Here is a 22,596-nt window from a genome sequence, read left to right as displayed (position 1 = left end):
TTCACTCGGAGAGACAGAGAGAGGGAGAGAGAGAGAAAGACAGAGAGAGAGAGACAGTGAGGAGTTGTTCATTTCACTCGGAGGGAGGGAGAGAGAGACAGTGAGGAGTTGTTCATTTCACTCGGAGAGAGAGAGAGAGGGAGAGAGACAGTGAGGAGTTGTTCATTTCACTCGGAGAGAGAGAGAGAGAGGGAGAGAGTCAGTGAGGAGTTGTTCATTTCACTCGGAGGGAGGGGGAAGAGAGCGAGACAGTGAGGAGTTGTTCATTTCACTCGGAGGGAGGGAGAGAGAGAGTCAGTGAGGAGTTGTTCATTTCACTCGGAGGGAGGGAGAGAGAGACTGTGAGGAGATGTTCATTTCACTCGGAGGGAGGGAGAGAGAGAGACTGTGAGGAGTTGTTCATTTCACTCGGAGGGAGGGAGAGAGAGAGAGACAGTGAGGAGTTGTTCATTTCACTCGGAGGGAGGGGGAGAGAGAGAGTCAGTGAGGAGTTGTTCATTTCACTCGGAGGGAGGGAGAGAGAGAGACAGTGAGGAGTTGTTCATTTCACTCAGAGGGGGAGAGAGAGAGAGAGAGAGCGACTGTGAGGAGTTGTTGATTTCACTCGAAGGGCGGGGGCGAGAGAGAGAGAGAAAAAGAGAGACTGTGAGGAGCTGTTCATTTCACTCGGAGGGATGGGCTCGCTTGCTTCGGTGGGTGTTGGGTGTATGTCCCCGGCGCCGTGGTTTCCCGCACAGAGAGGGTCTGAATCCCCGGCGATGAGAAGAGAAGTAGGAGGGTCCGACGGTCAAATCAGGGACCAACCGCTTGTGGCGGTTGGGTGCCGAGGGGATAAAATTCATCTTGTCAACTGAGGCTCTGTATGAGTGACACATATCCTCCCTTTCAATTCTTCTTCACTCGTCTCATCCCACTCTGATCCACTTCTTCCACTCTTTTCTCCCTTTCTCTTTCCATCCCTCCATCGACCCTCCCCTGCATCCCTCCTCCCCCCTGTAACACTCTCTGTCCTCCCTCACTTACTCTTCTCCCACTCCATGTCCCTTTCTCTCTCTCTCTCTCTCTCTTCCTTTCCTCCGTCACCCCGCTGTCTACTTTTTCCTTCTTACCCCTAAGTTCTTGCAAATATTCCCCGCCGCTTCCCCCTCTCTATACCCATTCTCTCCAACATCTGACACTCCCCATTTTTATCTCCGCTCCTCCCTCTCTGCCCACTCTCACCCAGTTCTCCCTCTCTGACTTCTCCCATACTCCCTCATTGTCCACTCCTGCTCTTTGTCCCCACTCTCACAACTCCTCCCCCCGCCATACATACCTCTCGAGAACACGCACATTCACACCATCAAACTGCCTCCTGCCCGACAACTCCTCCCCCTGCTCTCGGCCTGTCTCTTTATCAACACTTCATCTGGTGTTTGTTGCTGCCGGTCAAACTCCCCTGTAAACACGGGCTTCCTTTGTCAACGGTTACTTCCCCTTTCTGAGCTCAGAGACGGAGAGAATCCTCGACAGGATGGACGACAGCGAGACTTATATGAATGTGACGTTCACAAAAACGGACTCAGAGACTCCTTCCCGATGTAAGGGGGTCAGAAATACGTTGCGAGGGAGATTAAATGTTTGCTTGACCACGGGGTGGGTGTGATGGGGCGGTGCGGAGGGAGATACACCCTGTGTCTGACCACGGGGTGGGTGTGATGGGACGGTGTGGAGGGAGATTCACTCTGTGTCTGACCCCGGGAGTGTGTGATGGGACGGTGTGGAGGGAGCTTCACTCTGCGTCTGACCACAGGAATGTGTAATGGGACGGTGTGGAGGGAGATTCACCCTGTGTCTGACCCCGGGAGTGTGTGATGGGACGGTGTGGAGGGAGATTCACTCTGTGTCTGACCCCGGGAGTGGGTGATGGGACGGTGTGGAGTACGATTCACTCTGTGTCTGACCACAGGAATGTGTAATGGGACGGTGTGGAGGGAGATTCACTCTGTGTCTGACCCCGGGAGTGTTTGATGGGACAGTGTGTTGGGAGATTCACTCTGTGTCTGACCCCGGGAGTGTGTAATGGGACGGTGTGGAGGGAGATTCACTCTATGTCAGACCCCGGGAGTGTGAGATTGGACAGTGTTTAGGGGGATTCACTCTGTGTCTGAACCTGGGAGTGTGGGATGGGAAGGTGAGCTGGGAGCTTCACTCTGTGTCTGACCCTCAATTTTCTGTCCCCAGCTGAACCTCATGTATCGTACGTGGAAGTTAATTTCAAGACCCCTTCGGCGCCCCCGGTCCGGACAGATCGAGGTCAGTTTCAACTTTGTTAGTTTTTACCTGTTTAGGTGACGTGTCCGATCCTGTCGAGAGGTCTCAGGGCAAACCTACAGTTTACCAGAATGATTCCCTGTTTGAGAATAACACGGAGGGAAAGCGTGAGAGATGCGTAGAGGGGGGAGCTCTCTTTGATGGTCGGTGCGGAATGTTGCGCCCTGGGAGGGGCGAAATAGAGGTAGCGCCGTCGGATGGAGTGTGGAAGGAGTGCTGTGGAAAGATGGCATGGTATAGGGCGAGTGGAGGAAGGGGCAATAAGGAGCGAGCTGTGTCTCGCGGAGGTGGTGGAAATGTGTTAGTGTCGTGCTGTTGTGGTGAGGAGGGTGCACAGTGGAAGAGACGGTGAGGAGGGAGTGCGGTATAAAACTTTAACACCTCTCTCCCTTTTCTAACCCCACTGTCTTTTCTCTCTTTCCCCTTCTCTTACCCTGTCTCCTCTTTGCCTTCCTCCCCTGTTTCTTTCTCACTCTTTTTCTCCTGCTGTCTGCCACTGTCCCCTTCTCTTCGCCCTCTCTCATTGCCCCCGTCTCTTCTCTATCACAGTCACCGTCTCTATTACTCTCGGTCTTCCCCTCGCACTCTTTCGCTCTATCTCTGCTCACTCTTATAACCCGGTCAGCTCTGCCCGTTCTTCCCACTTCTCTCTGTCGCTGTTTCCCGCTCATCTCCCCTCACACCTTCCCCTCCTGTATTCACCCCCTCTCCCGCTCCCGACACTCTGCCACCCTCGCTCGTTCCCCACTCGTTGAAATTCTCCTGTTCTCGTTACCACTTCCACCCTCTCCCTTCTCATTCCCCTCCATTCATCTCTCACACCTCTCACTCCGCTCTCCCCCTCTACCCCCTTTCTCTCACTCTCTCCCCTTTCTCTCCCCGTTCTCTCTCCCAGTTCTTTCTGTCGCATTTTCCTGCCCAATGCCCGCATCGCGCTCTCCCATCTTTGACCGTCGTTATCGCCTTCTCTCTGTCTCCACGTCTCTGTCCTCTCTCCACCACCCTCACTCTCTCTCGCTCGCTGTCTCAGCCCTTCTCTCCTACTCTCTTAAATCCTCTTTCTCTTCCTTCACCCCTCGCTCTTCTCTCTCTCCCCGACTCCCTCACCCAATCTCTACCGCTCTCACCCTCTTTCTTAACTGTTCTCTCTCCCTCTCTCTCCCAGACGGTGTGACCTCCACCTACTCAGAGCTGAACTTTCGGAAAGAGGAAACCCGCATCGTTGAGGACGAAGATCCGCCCATTTCCTCGGGACCCGGCGGACTGCCAACCACTGCACAAACAGGTCAGAGTTCACAGTGATGACGTCAGTCTGCAGGGTCACTTGTTTTAGTCGCAAGAGTCCTAGTTTCGAATGCATCTGTCTCCTGCACCTGGACCATATCCCTCCATACCCGTCATTCCATGTACCTGTCCAAGTTTTTCTTAAATATTAAAAGTGATCCTGCTTTCATCACTTCATCTGGCAGCTCATTGCACAGTCCCAGCGCTCTCTGTGTGAAGAGGCCCCGCCGCATGTTCCTTTACACTTTTCCCACTTCACCCTTAACCCATGTCCTCTGTTTTTTTTTTCTCCCCTAGCCACAGTGGAAAAATCCTTCCTGCATTCCCTCTCTGTATACCCATCATAATATTATAAGACCATACGACAAAGAAGCAGAGGAGAGCAAGTCGGCCCATCGAGTCTGCTCCGATATTTTATCATGAGCTGATCTATTCTCCCATTTGTTCCCCCTCCTCCGCCTTCTCAGCATAACCTTTGATGCTCTGGCTACACAGATACCTATCAAACTCTGCCTTAAATACGCCCCATGATCTGAACTCCACTGCCGCCCTCTGGCAAAAAAAAAAAAATCTTCGCATCTCTGTTCTGAATGGGCGCCCTTCAATCCGTAGGTCATGTCCTCTCGTAATAGACTCCCCCACCATGGGGAACAACTTTGACACATCCACTCTGTCCATGTCTTTCAACGTTCGAAATGTTTCTATGAGGTCCCCCCACATTCTTCTCAACTCCAAGGTGTACAGTACAAGAGCGGTCAAACGTTCCTCAAATGTTAACCCTCTCATTCCCGGATTCTTTCCAGTGTATCTTCTCTGAACCCTCTCCAACGTCAGCACAGCACTTCTTAAATAAGGAGCCCAAAACTGCACATAGTATTCCAAGTGAGATCTTACCAGTGTCTTATAGAGCCTGAACAACACATCCCTGCTCCTAGAACTGAATTACTCCAGAAATGAATTCCAGCATTGCATTCCCCTTCTTTACCACCGACTCAACCTGGAGGTTAACCTTAAGGGTATCCTGCACGAGGACTCCCAAGTCCCGTTGCATGTCAGAACTTTGAATTATCTCCCCTTTTAAATAATAGTCTCCCCTTCTATTTCATCAATTAAAGTGCATGAACGTACAATTTCCAAAATTGTATTTCATTTGCCTCTTCTTTGCCCATCCCCCAATCTATCCAAGTCTCTCTGCAGACTCTCTGTTTCCTCAGGACTACCGGCACCCCGCCTAACTTTGTATCATCAGAAATCATAGCCACAAAGCCATCTATTCCATAATCCAAATCGTTGACATACAGCGTAGAAAGAAGAGTCCCCAGCACGGGCCCCTATGGAACACCACAGGTAACTGGCAGTCAAACAGAATGGATCCCTTTATTCCCACTCTCTGTTTCCTGCCGAACAGCCAACGATCTATCCAAGTAGATATACCTCTTTCAAATCTGCCCTCATTTTTCTACGCTCCAATGCCTTATACAACATCAACATAACATTCCAACTCTTATACTCTGATTTATAAAGGCCAATGTGCCAAACGCTCTCTTTCCTACCCTATCTACCTGTGACGCCACTTTTAGGGAATTATTGTATCTGTATTCCCAGATCACTATCTTCTACTGCACTCATCAGTGCCCTATAATTTACCTTGTATGAACTACCTTTGTTTGTCCAGCCGAAGAGCAATACCTCACACTTGTCTGCATTAAACTCCACCTGCCATTTTTCAGCCCATTTTTCCAACTGGTCCAATTCCCTCTGCAAGCATTGAAAATATTCCTCACTGTTCACTACACCTCCAAACTCTGTATCATCAGCAAGCTTGATGATCCAATTTACCACATTATGATCCAGATCATTGATATAGATGACAAGTAACAATGGACCCAGCACTGATCCCTGTGGCACACCACTAGTCACAGGCCTCCACTCAGAGAAGCAATCCTCCATTACCACTGTTTGGTTTCTCCGTTGGGCCAACGTCTAATCCAATTTACTACCTCACCATGTATATGTAAGAGGTTTCTTCTTACTTTATGTTACCACGACTGCGACCTAGGGACTGAATCTTCCTAACTAACCTGCCATGCGGGAGCTTGTCAAAGGCCTTACTGAAGTCCATATAGACAACATCCACCGCCTTCCCCTCATTCACTTTTCTAGTAACCTCCACGAAAAACCGTATTAGATTGGTTAAACATGACCTACCACGCACTAACCATGTTGACTCTCCCTAATGAGTCCCTGTCTCTCTAAATACTTGTAGATTCTATCCCTTATTACTCCTTCCAATGATTTTCCTACACCTGATGGTAATTTTACCGGCCTATAATTTCCCAGATTTTTTTAGAGCTTTTTTAAAAAAAAATAACGTAAAACGGAAGAGCTATCCTCCAATCCTCCAGCACCTGATCCGTGGATACCGACATTTTAAATATTTCTGCCCGGGTCCCTGCAATTGCAACACGAGTCTCCCTCAGGGTCTGAGTGTAAACCCTGTCAGGGCCTGGGGATTTATCCACTTTGACTTGCCTCAATACCAGTCTCCTTCAAGGACCGAGGGTAAACCATATCAGGGCCTAGGGGTTTATCCACTCTGACTTGCCTCAAGACAGCAATCACCTCCTCCTCTTCAACCTCTATAGGTTCCATGACCTCACTACTTGTTTCCCTCATTTCCATAGGCACCTTGTCAGTTTCCTTAGTAAATATAGATACAAAAAAGTTTTATGATCTCCCTCATTTCTTTTGCTTCCATACGTAGCCGACCACTCTGATTTTCAAGAGGACCAATTTTATCCCTTACTATCCTTTTGCACTTAATATACCTGCAGAAGCTCTTGATTATCCTCCAACTTGACTGCCAGAACTACCTCATGCCTTCATTAAACCCTCCTGATTTCTTTCTTAAGTATTTTCTTGCACATTTTATACTCCTGAAGAATTTCATCTGCTCCTTGTTTCCTATACATTTCATACATTCTCTCTTTCCTTATCAGAGTTCTAACATCCCTAGAGAACGAAGGTTCCTTAATCTCATTCACTTTGCCTTTATTCCTGACAGGAACATACAAATTCTGCACTCTGAAAAGTTCTCCTTTGACGGCCTCCCACTTACCAATCACATCCTTGCCAGAGAACAACCTGTCCCAATCCAAACGTTTTAGATCATTTTTCATTTCATCGAATTTGGCCCTTTTCCAGTTTAGAACTTCAACCCGAGGACCAGATCTATCTTTATTCATGATCAAGTTGACACTAATGGCTGTATGATCACTGTCCCTCGGTGTTTCCCCACACAGACTTCCGTCACCTGTCCTAACTCGTTTCCTAATAGGAGATCTAAAATTCCATCCTCTCTAGTTGGTACCTCCACATATTGATATAGAAAACTTTGCTGAAGACATTATACAAGCACTAAACCATCTGGACCTTTAACAATATGAGAGCCCCAATCAATATGTGGAAAATAAAAATCCCCTACTATCACAACTTTATGTTTCCTGCAGTTGTCTTCTGTCTCTCTGCAGATTTGCTCCTCCAGTTCTCACTGACTATTGTGTGGTCTATAATACAACCCCATTAATGTGGTCATCATGTCTTTCCTGTTTCTCAGCTCCACCCATATGGCCTCGGTAGCCAAGCCCTCTAATCTGTCCTGCCTGAGCACTGTTGTAACATTTTCCCTGACTGGCAATGTCACCACCCCAACCCCCACACTTCATCCCTCTGCCTCTATCACGTCTGAAACATCGGAACTCTGGAACATTAAGCTGCCGTCCTGCCCCTCCTGTAGCCAAGTTTCACTAATGGCTATGATGTGATAATTCCACGTGTCAATCCACGCCCTCAGCTTGTCTGCCTTCCGGACAATATACTCCTCGCATTGAAATAGACACGCCTCCGAAGATTGTAATACCCATACACAACACTTCTATTTCTGACTTTGCATGAACTTTTAACACAATTTATTTCCACCCCCGCTCCATGATCTGCTCTGGCCCTCCAGTTCCCACCCCCCTGCAAATCTTCTTTAAACCCTCCCCATTCAGCGCTCGTGGTTTTATACGTCTCTGTGAGGTCACCACGACGTTCCAAGAATTAAAGTCCCAAACTGACCGACCTCTCTGCACAAATCAGTCCCTCGAGACTAGACAACATCCTCGTTCTCCTCCTTCGCTCTCTTCCACTTTCACCCCAAACTCTCTGCCCCTCTCCTACACGAATCTCCTCCTCTACTCGGTTCCCGATTCTCCCCAACCACTCTCCTAAAAAAAGACTTTGCCCGTCTATGCCGTTCTATCTCCCCAGCTCCCCACTCTTCCCCCTCTGCCCCACACTCCTCCCCTATTATCTCTCCTTCTTTTCTCCTTCCCCCTCTCTCGTCCCTGTCTTCTTCCTTTTGCACTAACACCCCCTCTCCCCCTCAGTTCTCACTCCTCCTCGTCATCCACTTTCACCTAATCCTGTGTCCTCTGTCTCCCGGCACCCCGGAGTTTTGTACCATCTGAGACCTTGTTAAAGTCTAGGTAGATTACATCTACTCCCCGTGCCTGTTCCGGCCTTCCAGATCAAAGTAGCCCGACAGCTCTCCCTGGGTCTCACGCCATCCAGTACATCTCTCTCTCCTCCATCTTCCAGCCTCACTACTTCCCCACTCCCTCCTTCTCTCATCAGTCAATTCTTTCTCCGTCTCTCGCTCCCTTCCTCTCTCCCATCTCCCAGAGTGGTCTGCCATCTGGGATCTTGTGACTGTACTTGTTAAAGTCAGTGTACATTTTATCTGGCAATCAGGACCAGCGGGTAATCCGCAATCAAGTCGGTCAGTCTAATCGCCCTAGGCCTCACCCCATTATGCAGAGCAGCTCAACAAATGCCTTATTGAAGTCCCTGCACATCATGTCAACTACACTGTCTCATCAGCCGTCTTGGTCCCTCTCACCAAAGATGGAAAACTGACATGTTCCCTCCGTGGACACTTGTCTACACTTCTTGTTGCTTTGGTGCAGCAGCCAGATTAATCATAAACCCCTACCCAACCCGGACTCATCCCATCGGGGTGGGGGTGTGGTGGGGTTGAGATATCCGATTATCGAATAGAGTGATCTGATGGCTTTCTGACCTCACGATCGACCTCGTAGTAGCCCCTTGCACCTTATCGTCTGCCTGCACTGCCCTCTCTCTGCAACTGTGCCACTTTACTCTGCATTCTGTGTTTGTATTACGCTGCTCTACAACTATGAAAGGATTTGTATCCCCTCCTTTTCTCCTTCCCCCTCTCTCGTCCCTGTCTACCTCCTTTCTCACTAACACACCCTCTCTCCCTCAGTTCTCTCTCCTCCTCGTCATCCACTTTCACATAATCCTGTATCCTCTGTCTCCCGGCACCCAAAGCAGTGTACCATCTGAGACCTTGTTAAAGTCTAGGCAGATTACATCTACTCCCTGTGCTTGATCCGTCCTTCCAAATCAAAGTAGCCCGACAGCTCTCCCTGGGTCTCACGCCATCCAGTACCTCTCTCCCTCCTCCACCTTCCACACTCCTTACTTCCCCACTCCCTCCCTCTCTCATCAGTCAATTCTTTCTCCGTCTCTCCCTCCCTTCCTCTCTTCCATCTCCCAGAGTGATCTGCCATCTGGGATCTTGTGACTGTACTTGTTAATGTCAGTGCGCATTTTATCAACCAATCAGGACAAGCGGGTCATCCCCAATCAAATCTGTCTGTCTAATCGCCCTAGGCCTCACCCCATTATGCAGAGCGGCCCAACAAATGCCTTATTGAAGTCCCTGCACATCATGTCAACTGCACTGTCTCATCAGCCGTCTTGGTGCCTCTTTCCAAAAATGGAAACCTAACATGTTCCCTCCGTGGACACTTGTCTACACTTCCTGCTGCTTCGGTGCATCTGCCAGATTAATCATAGACCCCTACCCAACCCGGACTCCCTCCCATCGGAGTGAGTGTGTGGTGTGGTTGAGATATCAGATTATCGAAAGGCCCGCTAGAACGTTCAGATGGACTTCTGACCTCACGATCGACCTCGTCGTGACCTCTTGCACCTTATCGTCTGCCTGCACTGCCCTCTCTCTGTAACTGTGACGCTTTGCTCTGCAATCTGTGATTGTTTAACGCTGCTCTTCAACTATGAAAGGATTTGTATCTCTGGATGTCACTGGGACTTCGCCTCTCCGTGATGTATAAAAATGATCTGGATTAAATTGTAGAGAGGTGCTTTAGACACATAAAAAACATAGAAAACATACAGCACAATACAGGCCCATCGACCCACAAAGCTGTGCCGAACATGTCCCCATCTAAGAACTACCAAGTCTTTACCCATAGCCCTCTGTTCTTCTCAGCTGGATGTAACTATCCAGGAGTCCTATAAAGAACGTATCATTTCCTCCTTCACCACCGCCACCGGTAACCCATTCTACGCACTCACCACTCTCTGTGTAAAAAACTTACCCCTGACATCTCTATGACAAAACTATTCCCTCCCGTGCTAACCATTTCAGTCCTGAGAAAAAGCCTACATGATCTATACGATCAATGTATCTCCTTATCTTGTACACCACTATCAATTCATCTCTCATCCTCCATCACTCCAAGGAGAAAAGGCCCAGTTCACTCATTCTATTCTTATAAGGCATGCTCCCCAATCCAGGAAACATCCTTGTAAATCTCTTACGGTTTCCAGGTCCTTCATATAGTGAGAATCATTGAAACCCTACAGCACAATACAGGCGGTTCGGCTCACAAAGTTATCCCGAACATGTCTCTACCTTAGCAATTCCTAGGCTTACAGATAGCCCTCTATTTTTCTACGGTCCATGTATCTATCCAAAAGGTCCTTAAATGACCCTATCGTGTCCGAATCCACCACCGTTGCCGGCAGCCCATTCCACGCACTCACCACTGTCTGCTTAAAACACTTACCCCTGACATGTCCTCTGCACCGACTCCCCAGCACGTTAAACGTGTGTCCTCTTGTGGCAAGCATTTCAGCCCTGACACGACTCATCCTCCGTTGCTCAAAGAGAAAACGCCGAGTTCACTCAACCTGTTCTCATAAGGCATGTTTCCCAATCCAGGAAACATTCTAGAAAATCTCATTTGAATCCATTCTATAGCTTCCAAATCCTTCCTTTAGTGAGTCAACCAGAACGGAGCACAGTACTCCATCCGGGGTCTGACCAGTGTCCTACATCACTGAAACATTACCTCGCAGCTCCTAAATTCAATTACACGATTGATGAAAGACAATTTCCGTATTTCTTTTCTAACCACCGAGTCAACCTACGTAGCTGCTTTGAGTGTCCCATGGACTCAGACCCTAAGATCCCTCTGATCCTCCACACTGCCAAGAGTTTATCATTAATACTATATTCTGCCATCATATTTGACCCACCAAAATGAACCACCCCTCACACTTATCTGTGTGGAACTCCATCGAACACTTCTCAGCCCAGTTTTGCATCCTTTCAATGTCCCGCTGTAACATCTGATAACCCTCCACACTATCCTTAATACCACCAACCATAGTGTCACCAGCGAAATTATTAACCCAGTCCTCCACTTCCTCATCCAGGTTATTTATAAAAATCACAAAGGGTAGGTGGCGCAGAACAGATCTCTGAGGCACACCGCTAATCACAGGAGTCCATGCAGAATATGACCCTTCCACAAGCGTAATTTGCCTTTTGTGGGCAAGCTAGTTATTGATCCACAAAACAATATCCCATTGGATCCCATGACTTCTTACTTTCTCAATAAGCCTTGCTTGGGGTATCATATCAAATACCCTGCGAAAATTCATATACACTACATCTCCGGCTCTACCTTCATCAATGTGGTTAGTCACGTCCTCAAAAAACTTTATCAGACTCGTGAGGCACGACCTGCCTTTGACAAAGCCATGATAACTATTCATATTTATATTAAACCTCTCTAAATGTTCATAAATCCTGCCTCTCAGGATCTTTTCTATCAACTAACCAACCACTGAAGTAAGACTCACTGGCCTATAATTTCGTGGGCTGTCCCTCCTCCATTTCATGAATAACGGAACAACATTCGCAAACCTCCAATCCTCCGAAAACCCTCCCGTCCTCATTGATGTAAAGGTCATTGCCAGAGGCTCAGCAATCTCCTACCTCCCTTCCCACAGTAGCCTGGGGTACATCCCATCCGGTACCGGTGACTTGTCCAACTTGATGCTTTCCAAAAGCACCAGCACATCCTCTTTCTTAATTTCTACATTCGTAAGCTTTTTAATCCACTGCAAGTCATCCATTCAATCTCCAAGATCATTTTCCTTCGTGAACACAGAAGCAAATATTCATTCAGAACCTCCGCTATTTCCTCCGGTTCCATACACACATTTCCATCGTCTCACTTGATTTGTCCTATTTTCTCACGTCTCATCCTCTTGTTCTCAACATTCCTATAGAATATCTTGGAGTTTTCCTTAAGTCTGATCGCCAAGACCTTCTCATGGCTCCCTCTGGCTCTCCTCATCTCATTCTTAAGCTCCTTCCTGCTCGCCATAAGATCTCCTAGATTCATATCACTACCTTGTCTTTGAAACTTTCGTACGGCCTTCTTTTCATCTGATGTGATATGCAACAGCCTTTGTACACCACGGTTCCTGTACCCTACCATCCTTTCCATGTCTCAATGGAACGTTCCTACTCAGAGCCCCACACAAGTACCCCCTGAACTTTGCCACATTTCTTCCGTACGTTTCCCTGCGAACATCTGCTTTCCAATTCAAACTTCCAACTTCGTGCCTGATAGTCGCATAGTTCCCTTTAATCCAATTAAAAGTTTCCCTAACTTGTCTGTGTCTTTCCCTCTCCAATGTTATGGTAAAGGAGATAGAATTGTGATCAGTATCTCCAAAATGCTCTCCACTTAGAGAGCTGACACCTGGCCAGGTTCATTTCCCAAAACCAGATCAAGTACTGCCTCTCATCTTGTAGGACTATTTACATATTGTGTCAATAATCCTTCCTGAACACACCTAACAAACTCTACCCCATCTCAACACCCTCACTCTAGGAAGATGCCAATCAATAGTTGGGAAATTAAAAACTCCCACCAAAGCAATCCATTTGTTATTACTCCTTTCCAGAATCTGTCTCCCTCTCTGCTCCTCGATGTCCCTGTTACTATTGGATAGTCTATACAAAACGCCCATTAGAGTTATTGACCCCTTCCTATTCCTAACGTACACGCACAGAGACTCCACAGACAACTTCTCCATGGCGTCCTCCTTTTCCGCAGCGGTGACTGTATCCCTGATCAACAGTGTCAGGCCCCCACCTTATTTTCCCTTCCTCCCTATCTTTTCTGAAACATCTTAACCCGGCACTTGAAGTTGCCATTCCTGAATTCGAGCCATCTAAGCTTCTGTAATGGCCACAACATCATAGCTCCAAGTGCTGATCCAGGCTCTAAGCTCATCGGCTCTTCGAATTAAAATAGACCCACCTCAAACATTGGACTGAGCGCGTCCCTTCTCTATCAGCTGCCTATCCTTCCTTTCTCCGTTGTCTCCAAGCTTTCTCTATTTGTGAGCCAACCATCGGTCTGAGCGCGTCCCTTCTCTACCACCTGACTATACTCCCTCTCGCACTGTCTCCAAGCTTTCTCTAGTTGTGAGTCAACCATCGGTCTGAGCGCGTCCCTTCTCTACCACCTGACTATACTCCCTCTCGCACTGTCTCCAAGCTTTCTCTAGTTGTGAGTCAACCATCGGTCTGAGCGCGACCCTTCTTTATCAGCTGCCTATCCTTCCTTTCACCATAGTCTCCAAACGTTCTCTATTTGTGAGCCAACCTCCCTTTCCTCTGTCACTTCAGTTCGGTTCCCAACCCGTAGCAATTCTAGGTTAAACTCTCCCCAGTAGCCTGATCAAAAGTCCCCGGCAGGATATTAGTCCCCTTCGGATTCAGGTGCAAACCCATCCTTTTTGTAGAGGTCACCCTGGTCGCAAAAGAGCTCCAAATGATCCAGAGATCTGAATTCCTGCCCACTGCTCCAATCCCTCAGCCACGCATTTATCTTCCACCTCATTCTATTCCTATTCTCACTGTCACGTGGCTCAGGCAGGAACTCCGCGATTACTACCTTTGAGTTTCTGCTTCCTAACTTTTTTTTCCCTAACTCCTGTAGTATTTCTTCAGGACCTGCTCCCTTTCCCAGCCTTTGTCGTTGCTACCAGTATGCACCAAGATCTGTGGCTGTTCTCCTTCCCACTACGAGATATCGTGGACGCGATCAGAAACATCCCGGACACTGGTACCCGGGAGGCAAACAACTATCCGCGTTTCTTTCTGCGTCCACAGAATCGAATATCTGACCCCCCAACTACAGAGTCCCCTATCGCTGCCGCATTCCTCTTCCTTTCCCTACACATCCGAGCCACAGGACCAGACTCTGTCACAGAGTCGCGACCACTGTTGCTTCCTCCAGGTAGGCCGTCCCCACCCAAAAGTAATCAGACAGGAATACTTATTATTAGTGGGCACAGCCACTGGGGTACTCTCTAATACCTGCTTCTTGCCCTTCCCTCTCCTGACTGTCAGTACGGTTAGTAGGTTTGCAGATGATACGAGGAAAGTTCGTGTTGTGGGCAGCGTAGGGGACTGACAAAGAATTCAGTATGGATCGGTTTACTCCTGACACCTCCTCTATACCTACTTCCAAGCACCTGAAAAGCATGTCCTTTCGTGTGAACCATTTCAGTCCTGGGAAAAAGCCTCTGACTATACACACGATCAATGCCTCTCATCATCTTGTACACCTCTATCAGGTCACCTCTCATCCTCCGTCGCTCCAAGGAGAAAAGGCTGATTTCACTCAACCTATTCTCGTATGGCATTCTCACCAATCCAGTAAACATTCTTGTCAATCTCCTCTGCACCCTTTCTATGGATTCCACGTCTTTCCTTTCGAGAGGCGACCAGATCTGAGCACAGTACTCCAAGTAGGGTCTGACCAGGGTCCTATAGAGCTGCAACATTACCTCTCGGCTCCTAAATTCAATTCCACGATTGTTGATGGCCAATGCACCGTACGACGTCTTAACCACAGAGTCAACCTGCGCAGCTGCTTTGATCTCGGACCCCAAGATCCCGCTGATTCTCCACATTACCAAGACTTTTATCATTAATACTATATTCTGCCATCCGATTTGACCTATCAAAATGAACCACTTCACACTTAACTGGGTTGAACTCCGTCTGCCACTTCTCAGCCCAGTTTTGAATCCTATCAATGTCCCGCTGTAACCTCTGACAGCCCTCCAACTTTCCACAATACCCCTAAACATTGTGTAGTCAGCGAACTTACTAACCGATTTCTCCACATCTTCATCCAGTTCATTTATAAAAGTCACGAAGAATAAGGGTCCCAGAACAGATCCCTGAGGCACTCCACTGGTGACCGACTTCCATGTAGAATATGACCCGTCTACAATCACTCTTCGCCTTCCGTGGGCAAACCAGTTCTGGATCCACAAAACAATATGCCCTTGGATCCCATTCCTCCTTAATTTCTCAGTAAACCTTGCACGGGGAACCTTATAAAATGCTTTGCTGAAACCCATATACACTACATCAGCTGTCCTTCCTTCATCAATGAGTTTAGACACATCCCCACAAAAATTCAATGTCTCGTAAGGCACGATCTGCCTTTTACAAAGCCATGCTGACTATTCCTAATTATGTCATTCATCTCCAAGTCATGCCTATCAGGTTCTTCTCCATCAACTTACCAACCACTGACGTAGGACTCATTGTTCTATAATTTCCTGGGCTATCTCTTCTCCCTTTCTTGAATAAAGGAATGGCATCCGCAAACCCCCAATCCTCCGGAACCTCTCCCGTCCCCATTGATGATGGAAAGATCATCACCAGAGACTCAGCAATCTCTTCCCTCGCCTCCCACAGTAACCTGGGGTATATTTGGTCCGGTACCGGCGACTTATCAAACTCGATGCTTTCCAAAAGCTCCATTGCATCCTCTTTCTTAATATCCACATGCTCAGATTTTCCAGTCTGCTGCAATTCATCACTACAGTCACTAAGATAATGAAGTAAAGTATTCATTAAGTAGTTCCTATGGTCTTGATAAGTATTTATTATCATCCTGTGTTCGTGTGGTCTTTCCACAGCTGCGCAAGAACAGGAATCGAACGTGAAGATCGGAAATAGACCGTACCGTCTGATCTGCCTACTCTGCCTAGTTACATCCGCCTTCATCGTGACAGTGGCCGGTCTGTCGATCCATGGTGAGTGGAACGGTCTCCGAGTGGAGTCATAACGTAAATAAAGAGTGTGGAATATATTGAGATTGCAAAAAACACAACAGTGAAACCAATATACTGAGATTATAAAATGAAACCAACACTCCCACCACTTACTGTAACACCGATGGAAGAAGGCAGCAGACGGGAGATTTAGGAAGCAAGGATCAGATGGGTCTATTGAGGAACATAGGGTAGCAAGAAAAGTGATGAAGAAGGGGCTGTGGACAGAAAGAAAGGAGCAAGAGAAGGTCTTGGCGTGTGGGGTAGAGGAAAACACCAAGGTTTTAAAAGTACCCCAAACCATTACCCGGGCAGAATCACCCCTGAACATAATACCGATGCACCACTCACTGAGGCAATTACCCACACCTCACCCTGACACAGGCAAACCCCTTAATAGATACCGGCACCTAAATTCACAAAGACACCGACATAGTACTCTCCGGGTACTCTCCATAGTACCGTTGCACAGATCAGCGTGACCCTCTCACACCTACCGTGGCCATGACATGTCTCTCAGCGTGACACAGACATTCCCCGCTCTGTGAGACCAGCACACCCCACACCGTGACACAGATATTCCACCAACCGTGACACCACCAGGCCCCTCACTCGACATTTCCCAAGCCTTTCAATCGGCACACCTCTCGCCGGGGCACAGAAACACCTATTACAGTGACACCGACACGTCTCTCACAGCAGCTCGAACATACCCCGTACAATACTGACGCAGACCCCCATTGTAACAATTAAAAACATTTCACTAGATATTGATATACCCTTCAGCGTGAAACAGACACGCCCCTCAAGGTGGCGCCGTTGCCTCTCACTGTGCCACCAGCACATCCTTCACTGTGACTCCCTTCACCGTGACACTGACACAACACTCTCTGTGACCCGTTCGGTAGCGTGACGCTTACTCACGTGTCACTGTGAACGCTAAACATCCTTCACCATCTCTCTCAGTATCACAGATTCGTCAGTCTAAGGTCACCTCCGAACGAAACTACCATGAGTTAAACTCAATCCTTCAATCCAAGCTTTCTGCGCTCAACTCTAGTCTGTCCGATCTTAAACTAAAGCACAGCGATCTCCGTCACCGGTTCACTGAGATGGAAACGAAGTACAGATCTTTCAACGAAACCAAGGCTCAAATCTGTGAATTGTTGACCAGCAGAAAAGGTGAGGCATTATCTCCCTCTTTCACCCGCTCCTCATCACAGGGCAGGCATGGAGAGAGGAAGCGTCACTCTGTGCTTGACATCGGGAGTGTGTGAAGTGATGGTATGGAGGGTGATTCATTCTGTGTTTGACCCGGTGAGTGTGTGATTGGATGCGTTTAGGAAGTTTCACACTATCACTGAATCCAGGAGAGTGTGGTGGGACGTTGTGGAGGTGGAGTCACTCTCACCATGACACTAAAACAGCATTCACGATAACTCCGATATACACCTCTCCGAGACACCCACACTCCCTCACACGGTAAAACAGACACTACCAACACCGTGACTACGAAACAGCAAACACCCTGACACCAACAGGACTCTCAATGTTGCTCGTCCTTCACCATGACACCCTCATAGTAACGCTCTCACTGCCCTCACAGTGAGAATGTCACGTTCCGCACCCTCACACCGTCCAGCCCACACGTGAAAACGACACAACCCTCACTGTGACACCGACACAGCCGACACCGTGACACTGACATTCCCTTCACCGTGACGCCGACACACCACACAGCGTCGCCTGACAACGACAATCTCAGTGTTACAGATTCGTCAGTCTCTGATCATCTCCGACCTAACCTACCGGAGACTTTGGGAAAAGCATCAGGAGATGAATAGGACGCAGCGCCAATATCAACTAGAAGTCCATGAGTTGAACTCAACGCTTGAATCCAGGACATCACAGTATCCCCGCATCTGCATCCACGAAAATACCCTCTCTGTTCTCAATTCCGACCATTTAATTCTGAATCGACCGCACACCAATCTCCGTCATCAATTCTACCGCCTCGGAATGAAGAACAGAACTATCACCAAAACTAAAGGGCAAACTCGCCAATACCTCACCTGCAGAAGAGGTGACCAAACATCCCCCTCTTCCCCGCTGTTCATCACAAAGGATGGAGTGAGTGAGAGGGAGAGTTGGAAAGCTACATTCCGTGTCTGTCTGCGTGAGTGTGTGATGGGACGGTATGGTGGGAACTTAACTCTGCGTCTGATCCCTGGCGTATGTGATGGGACGATCTCGGAGGGAGCGACACCTAGTGTCTGAACACGAATGTGCATGATGCGACATGACGGAGATAACTTGACCGTGCGTCAAAGTGATTAGATGGGGCATCACGAGGTTCACCCTGCGTTCGATATCGGGTGGTTGTGACAGCACGGACGAAGCGAGCTTAGTTCTCTGATTGACTCCTAGTATGAGTAATTTCAGTGTGTAAAGTGAGCATCTCACAGTGCTAGACCCACTGGGTTTGTGATTAAATGGTGCAGAGGGATTCACTCTGTGTCTGACCGTGGGAGTGTGTGATGAGACGGTTCACTGGTAGATTTACTTCTTTTTCTTTCTGGTTTCCAGAGCAATCGTGTTCCACGGACTGGATCAGAACTGAAGACCGGTGTTATTTCATATCCACGTTGGAAATATCTTACGATGGAGCGAAGAACAGTTGTTCAAATTTTGATGCAAGGCTGCTGGAAATTAATTCAAAAGAAGAGCAGGTATGTGTCACACCGAAAGGGAAGATATCCACAACAATCACAAACTCCCTGAATCAAGCACAGAGTGAATCTCCCTCTGCACCATCCTATCACACAGTCTCGGGATCAGACAGACAGTGAAGCTCACGCCCATCACATGCTCCCGAAGCCAGACACAGAGTGAATCTCTCTCCACACCGCCCCATCACACACTCTCGGGGTCAGTCACAGAGTGAAGCTCTCTCCACACCGTCCTATCACATATTCCCGGGGTCAGATACAAATTGAAGCTTCTCCACAACGTCCCATCACACAATCCCGGAGTGAGACACAAGAGTGTATCTCCCTGCCGAATGTTTCCTTGCACATTTCTGGTGTCTGACACTGCGTGAAACTCCCATCATACAGTTCCGTCACACAGTCACGGGGTGATACACAGAGTGAAGCTCCTTCCACACCGTTGGATCACACAATCCCGCGTTCCTGCAGAGTGAATCTCCCTCTGCAAATTCGCATTACAAACTCCCGAGGTCAGACAGAGAGTGACCGTCATATCTCGCACTCCCTGGTTCAGGCATTAAAATGATGATGATGATGATGATGATGATGATGATGATGATGATGATGATGATGATGATGATGATGATGATGATGATGATGATGATGATGAAATAAAATAGCAACAACAACAAAGAAGAAGGATCCTTCTAAACATTAACTGAGGAAGTTTAATTTCACAGGATGTTGTTTCGAACGCTATCGTACAGGATCACAGAACATATTGGATTGGAAAATGCGAAGACGGGTGAGTTTCGGATTTTTACCTGATTGGGATTGGGGCAGTGAGATTAGTTTGGAGACACACCGGGGCTGTGCGAAGTGAGGGCGTCACCATCGTAGATTACATTCTGACACAGTGTATTGGGGATAAAGTGGGTCAGGGGGATTAGTTTGGAGACGCACAGGGGATGTGGGTAGTGAGCGATAGTGGATTGGTTTCTGTTACAGGGCTGTGGGGCAATGGCTTTACATTGGGGAATGATACTATGAGGAGGAAGGGGGTCAGGGTGATGGGTTTGGGGACTGTCACGGGGATGTGTGGTTAGCGGGATGCAGTGGGAGTAGCTTGGTGACTGTCACGGATGTCCACCTGGAGCTGATCTGACCCTGTTGAAATTGCTTAACATTATTTCATAGGAAAGCGGCTTCTGGTATTATGTTCAAGGATTACACTGGAACGTCCTTCTGCGGAAGCTGCGACTTGTCCGCATGGAGGAACCGTTGCAATCGTCAAAACCATTTCATCTGCGAGAAGTGTGCACACTTGTGCACGGACATTCCTGCAAAGATCCAGGATCTCTGTCAACAGTCCCTAGGGCTAACTTGAATCACATTACAAACCGTTTTCCTACCCCGTCTCTCTTCCCCACTCTCATCCACCTTATCCTCACTTTCCCGCTTCATTCACTCTGTCCATCCTCCAACCATTCTCCTCCACAATTCGCATCCTATTCCTCTTTCCCCATCAATCTCCTACTTTCTCGACAACTCACCAATCTTCTCACCACGCCCTGCACCGTTCTCCACCCCTCATAAATCAGTTATGTCTCTCCTTCCTCCCCACCCACTCTCACCTTATTCCTGTGCACTCTGGCTTACAGATTCCCCATCCTGGGGTAAAAGACCGTGCGCATTCACTCTATCTATGCCCTCGGGGTTTTATACACCTTTATAATGTCATCCGTGATCCCCAAAGAATACACTCCTCACGCCAGCCCGGTCTCCACAACTCAGCAACTCGAATCCCGGCAAAATCCTCGTAAATCTCCCTCTTCACTCTTTCCAGCTCATCTTCCCTACAGCAGGACGACCAGAACCGAACACGGTACTCCAGGTGTGGCCTCACCGATGTCTTGTAGAACTAGGATGTGACCTTACAGTCAGAAACAGGTCAATTGATCATAGGGAACAAATACATGGCAGACCAATTGAATAACTACTTTGGTTCTGTCTTCACTAAGGAGAACATAAATACTGTTCCGGAATTAGTAAGGGACCGAGGGTCTAGCGAGATGGAGGAACTGAGGGAAATCCATGTTAGTAGGGAAGTGGTGTTAGGTAAATTGAAGGGATTAAAGGCAGATAAATCTCCAGGGCCAGATGGTCTGCATCCCAGAGTGCTTAAGGAAGTAGCCCAAGAAATAGTGGATGCACTAGTGATAATTTTTCAAAAATCCTTCAATTCTGGATTAGTTCCTGAGGATTGGAGGGTGGCTAATGTAACCCCACTTTTTAAAAAACGAGGGAGAGAAAAATCTGGGAATTATAGAGCGGTGAGTCTGACATCAGTGATGGGGAAAATGCTAGAGTCGGTTATCAAAGATGTGATAACGGCACATATGGAAAGAGCTGAAATCATCGGACAAAGTCAACATGGATTTGTGAAAGGAAAACCATGTCTGACGAAGCTTATAGAATTTTTTGAAGATATAACTAGTAGAGTGGATAGAGGAGAGCCAGTGGATGTGGTATATTTAGATTTTCAAAAGGCTTTTGACAAGGTCCCACACTGGAGATTAGTGCGCAAACATAAAGCACATGGTATTGGGAGTATGGTATTGATGTGGATAGATAATTGGTTGGCTGACAGGAAACAAGGAGTGGGAGTAAACGGGACCTTTTCAGAATGGTAGGCAGTGACTAGTGGGGTGCCGCAAGGCTCAGTTCTGGGACCCCAGTTGCTTACAATATATATTAATGATTTAGACGAAGGAATTAAATGCAGCATCTCCAAGTTTGCGGATGACACGAAGCTGAGAGGCGGTGTTAGCTGTGAGGAGGATGCTAAGAGGATGCAGGGTGATTTGGATAGGTTAGGTGAGTGTGCAAATTCATGGCAGATGTAATTTAATGTGAATAAATGTGAGGTTATCCACTTTGGTTGCAAGAACAGGAAAACAGATTAATATCTGAATGGTGGCCGATTAGGAAAAGGGGAGGTGAAACGAGACCTGGGTGTCATTGTACACCAGTCATTGAAGGTTGGCATGCAGGTACAGCAGGCGGTGAAAAAGGCAAATGGTATGTAGGCATTCATAGCAAAGGGATTTGAGTACAGGAGCAGGGAAGTTCTACTGCAGTTGCACAAGGCCTTGGTGAGACCGCACCTAGAGTATTGTGTGCAGTTTTGTTCCCCTAATCTGAGGAAAGACATTCTCGCCATAGAGGGAGTACAAAGCAGGTTCACCAGACTGATTCCTGGGATGGCAGGACTTGCATATGAAGAAAGACTTGATCGACTAGGCTTATACTCACTAGAATTTAGAAGATTGAGTGGGGATCTTATTGAAACGTATACAATTCTAAAAGGATTGGACAGGCTAGATGCAGGAAGATTGTTTCAGATGTTGGGGAAGTCCAGAACGAGTGGTCACAGTTTAAGGATAAAGGGGAAGCCTTTTCTGACCGAGATGAGGAAAAACTTCTTCACACAGAGAGTTCTGAATCTGTGGAATTCTCTGCCACAGGAAACAGTTGAGGCCGGTTCATTGGCTATATTTAAGAGGGTTAGATATGGCCCTTGTAGCTAAACGGATCGGGGGTATGGAGAGAAAGCAGGTACAGAGTTCTCAGTTGGATGATCAGCCATGATCATACTGAAAGGCGATGTTTCCATGCTTCTATGACCTCCCGAACCCTGTACTCAGTGAAGACCAGCGTGCCACATGTCCTGTCTATCTGTATCGCGTGTTTGCCACCAGAATCACCATCTGATTTATTGTCTGTGACTTAGACCACCTGAGAGTTGATAATTTGCACAATCGGTACCTCACCAAAATGTAAATTTAATGTAAATTCCAAAAATTAATAAATACAGAGAATAGGGGAATATCGAGGGTGTTCATAGATTCAGGAAACGTTTAGTAATCTGATGGTGGAAGGAAAGTAACGTGTTTGATATCGTTGAGTGCGG

At 47.7% G+C, this 22,596-nt stretch overlaps 1 protein-coding gene across 1 annotated transcript; it reads left to right on the top strand.

The window, feature by feature from the left end:
- The first annotated feature begins 1,476 nt into the window (after positions 1 to 1,476).
- Positions 1,477 to 21,570, top strand: LOC140720467 (C-type lectin domain family 12 member B-like). The gene is made up of 8 exons (XM_073035317.1): positions 1,477 to 1,580; positions 2,224 to 2,295; positions 3,479 to 3,598; positions 15,781 to 15,897; positions 16,882 to 17,097; positions 18,502 to 18,644; positions 19,364 to 19,428; positions 19,821 to 21,570. Exons 1-8 carry the CDS (start codon positions 1,514 to 1,516, stop codon positions 20,008 to 20,010), a joined length of 990 nt encoding a protein of 329 aa, XP_072891418.1. The 5' UTR covers positions 1,477 to 1,513; the 3' UTR covers positions 20,011 to 21,570.
- Positions 21,571 to 22,596: the final 1,026 nt, after the last annotated feature.

This window comes from Hemitrygon akajei, unplaced genomic scaffold, assembly GCF_048418815.1.
Source record: "Hemitrygon akajei unplaced genomic scaffold, sHemAka1.3 Scf000043, whole genome shotgun sequence".
Classification (NCBI taxonomy): Eukaryota; Metazoa; Chordata; class Chondrichthyes; order Myliobatiformes; family Dasyatidae; genus Hemitrygon; species Hemitrygon akajei.
The sequence above is the reverse complement of the archived record's forward strand: the minus strand, read 5'-3'. Positions and strand labels throughout refer to the sequence as shown.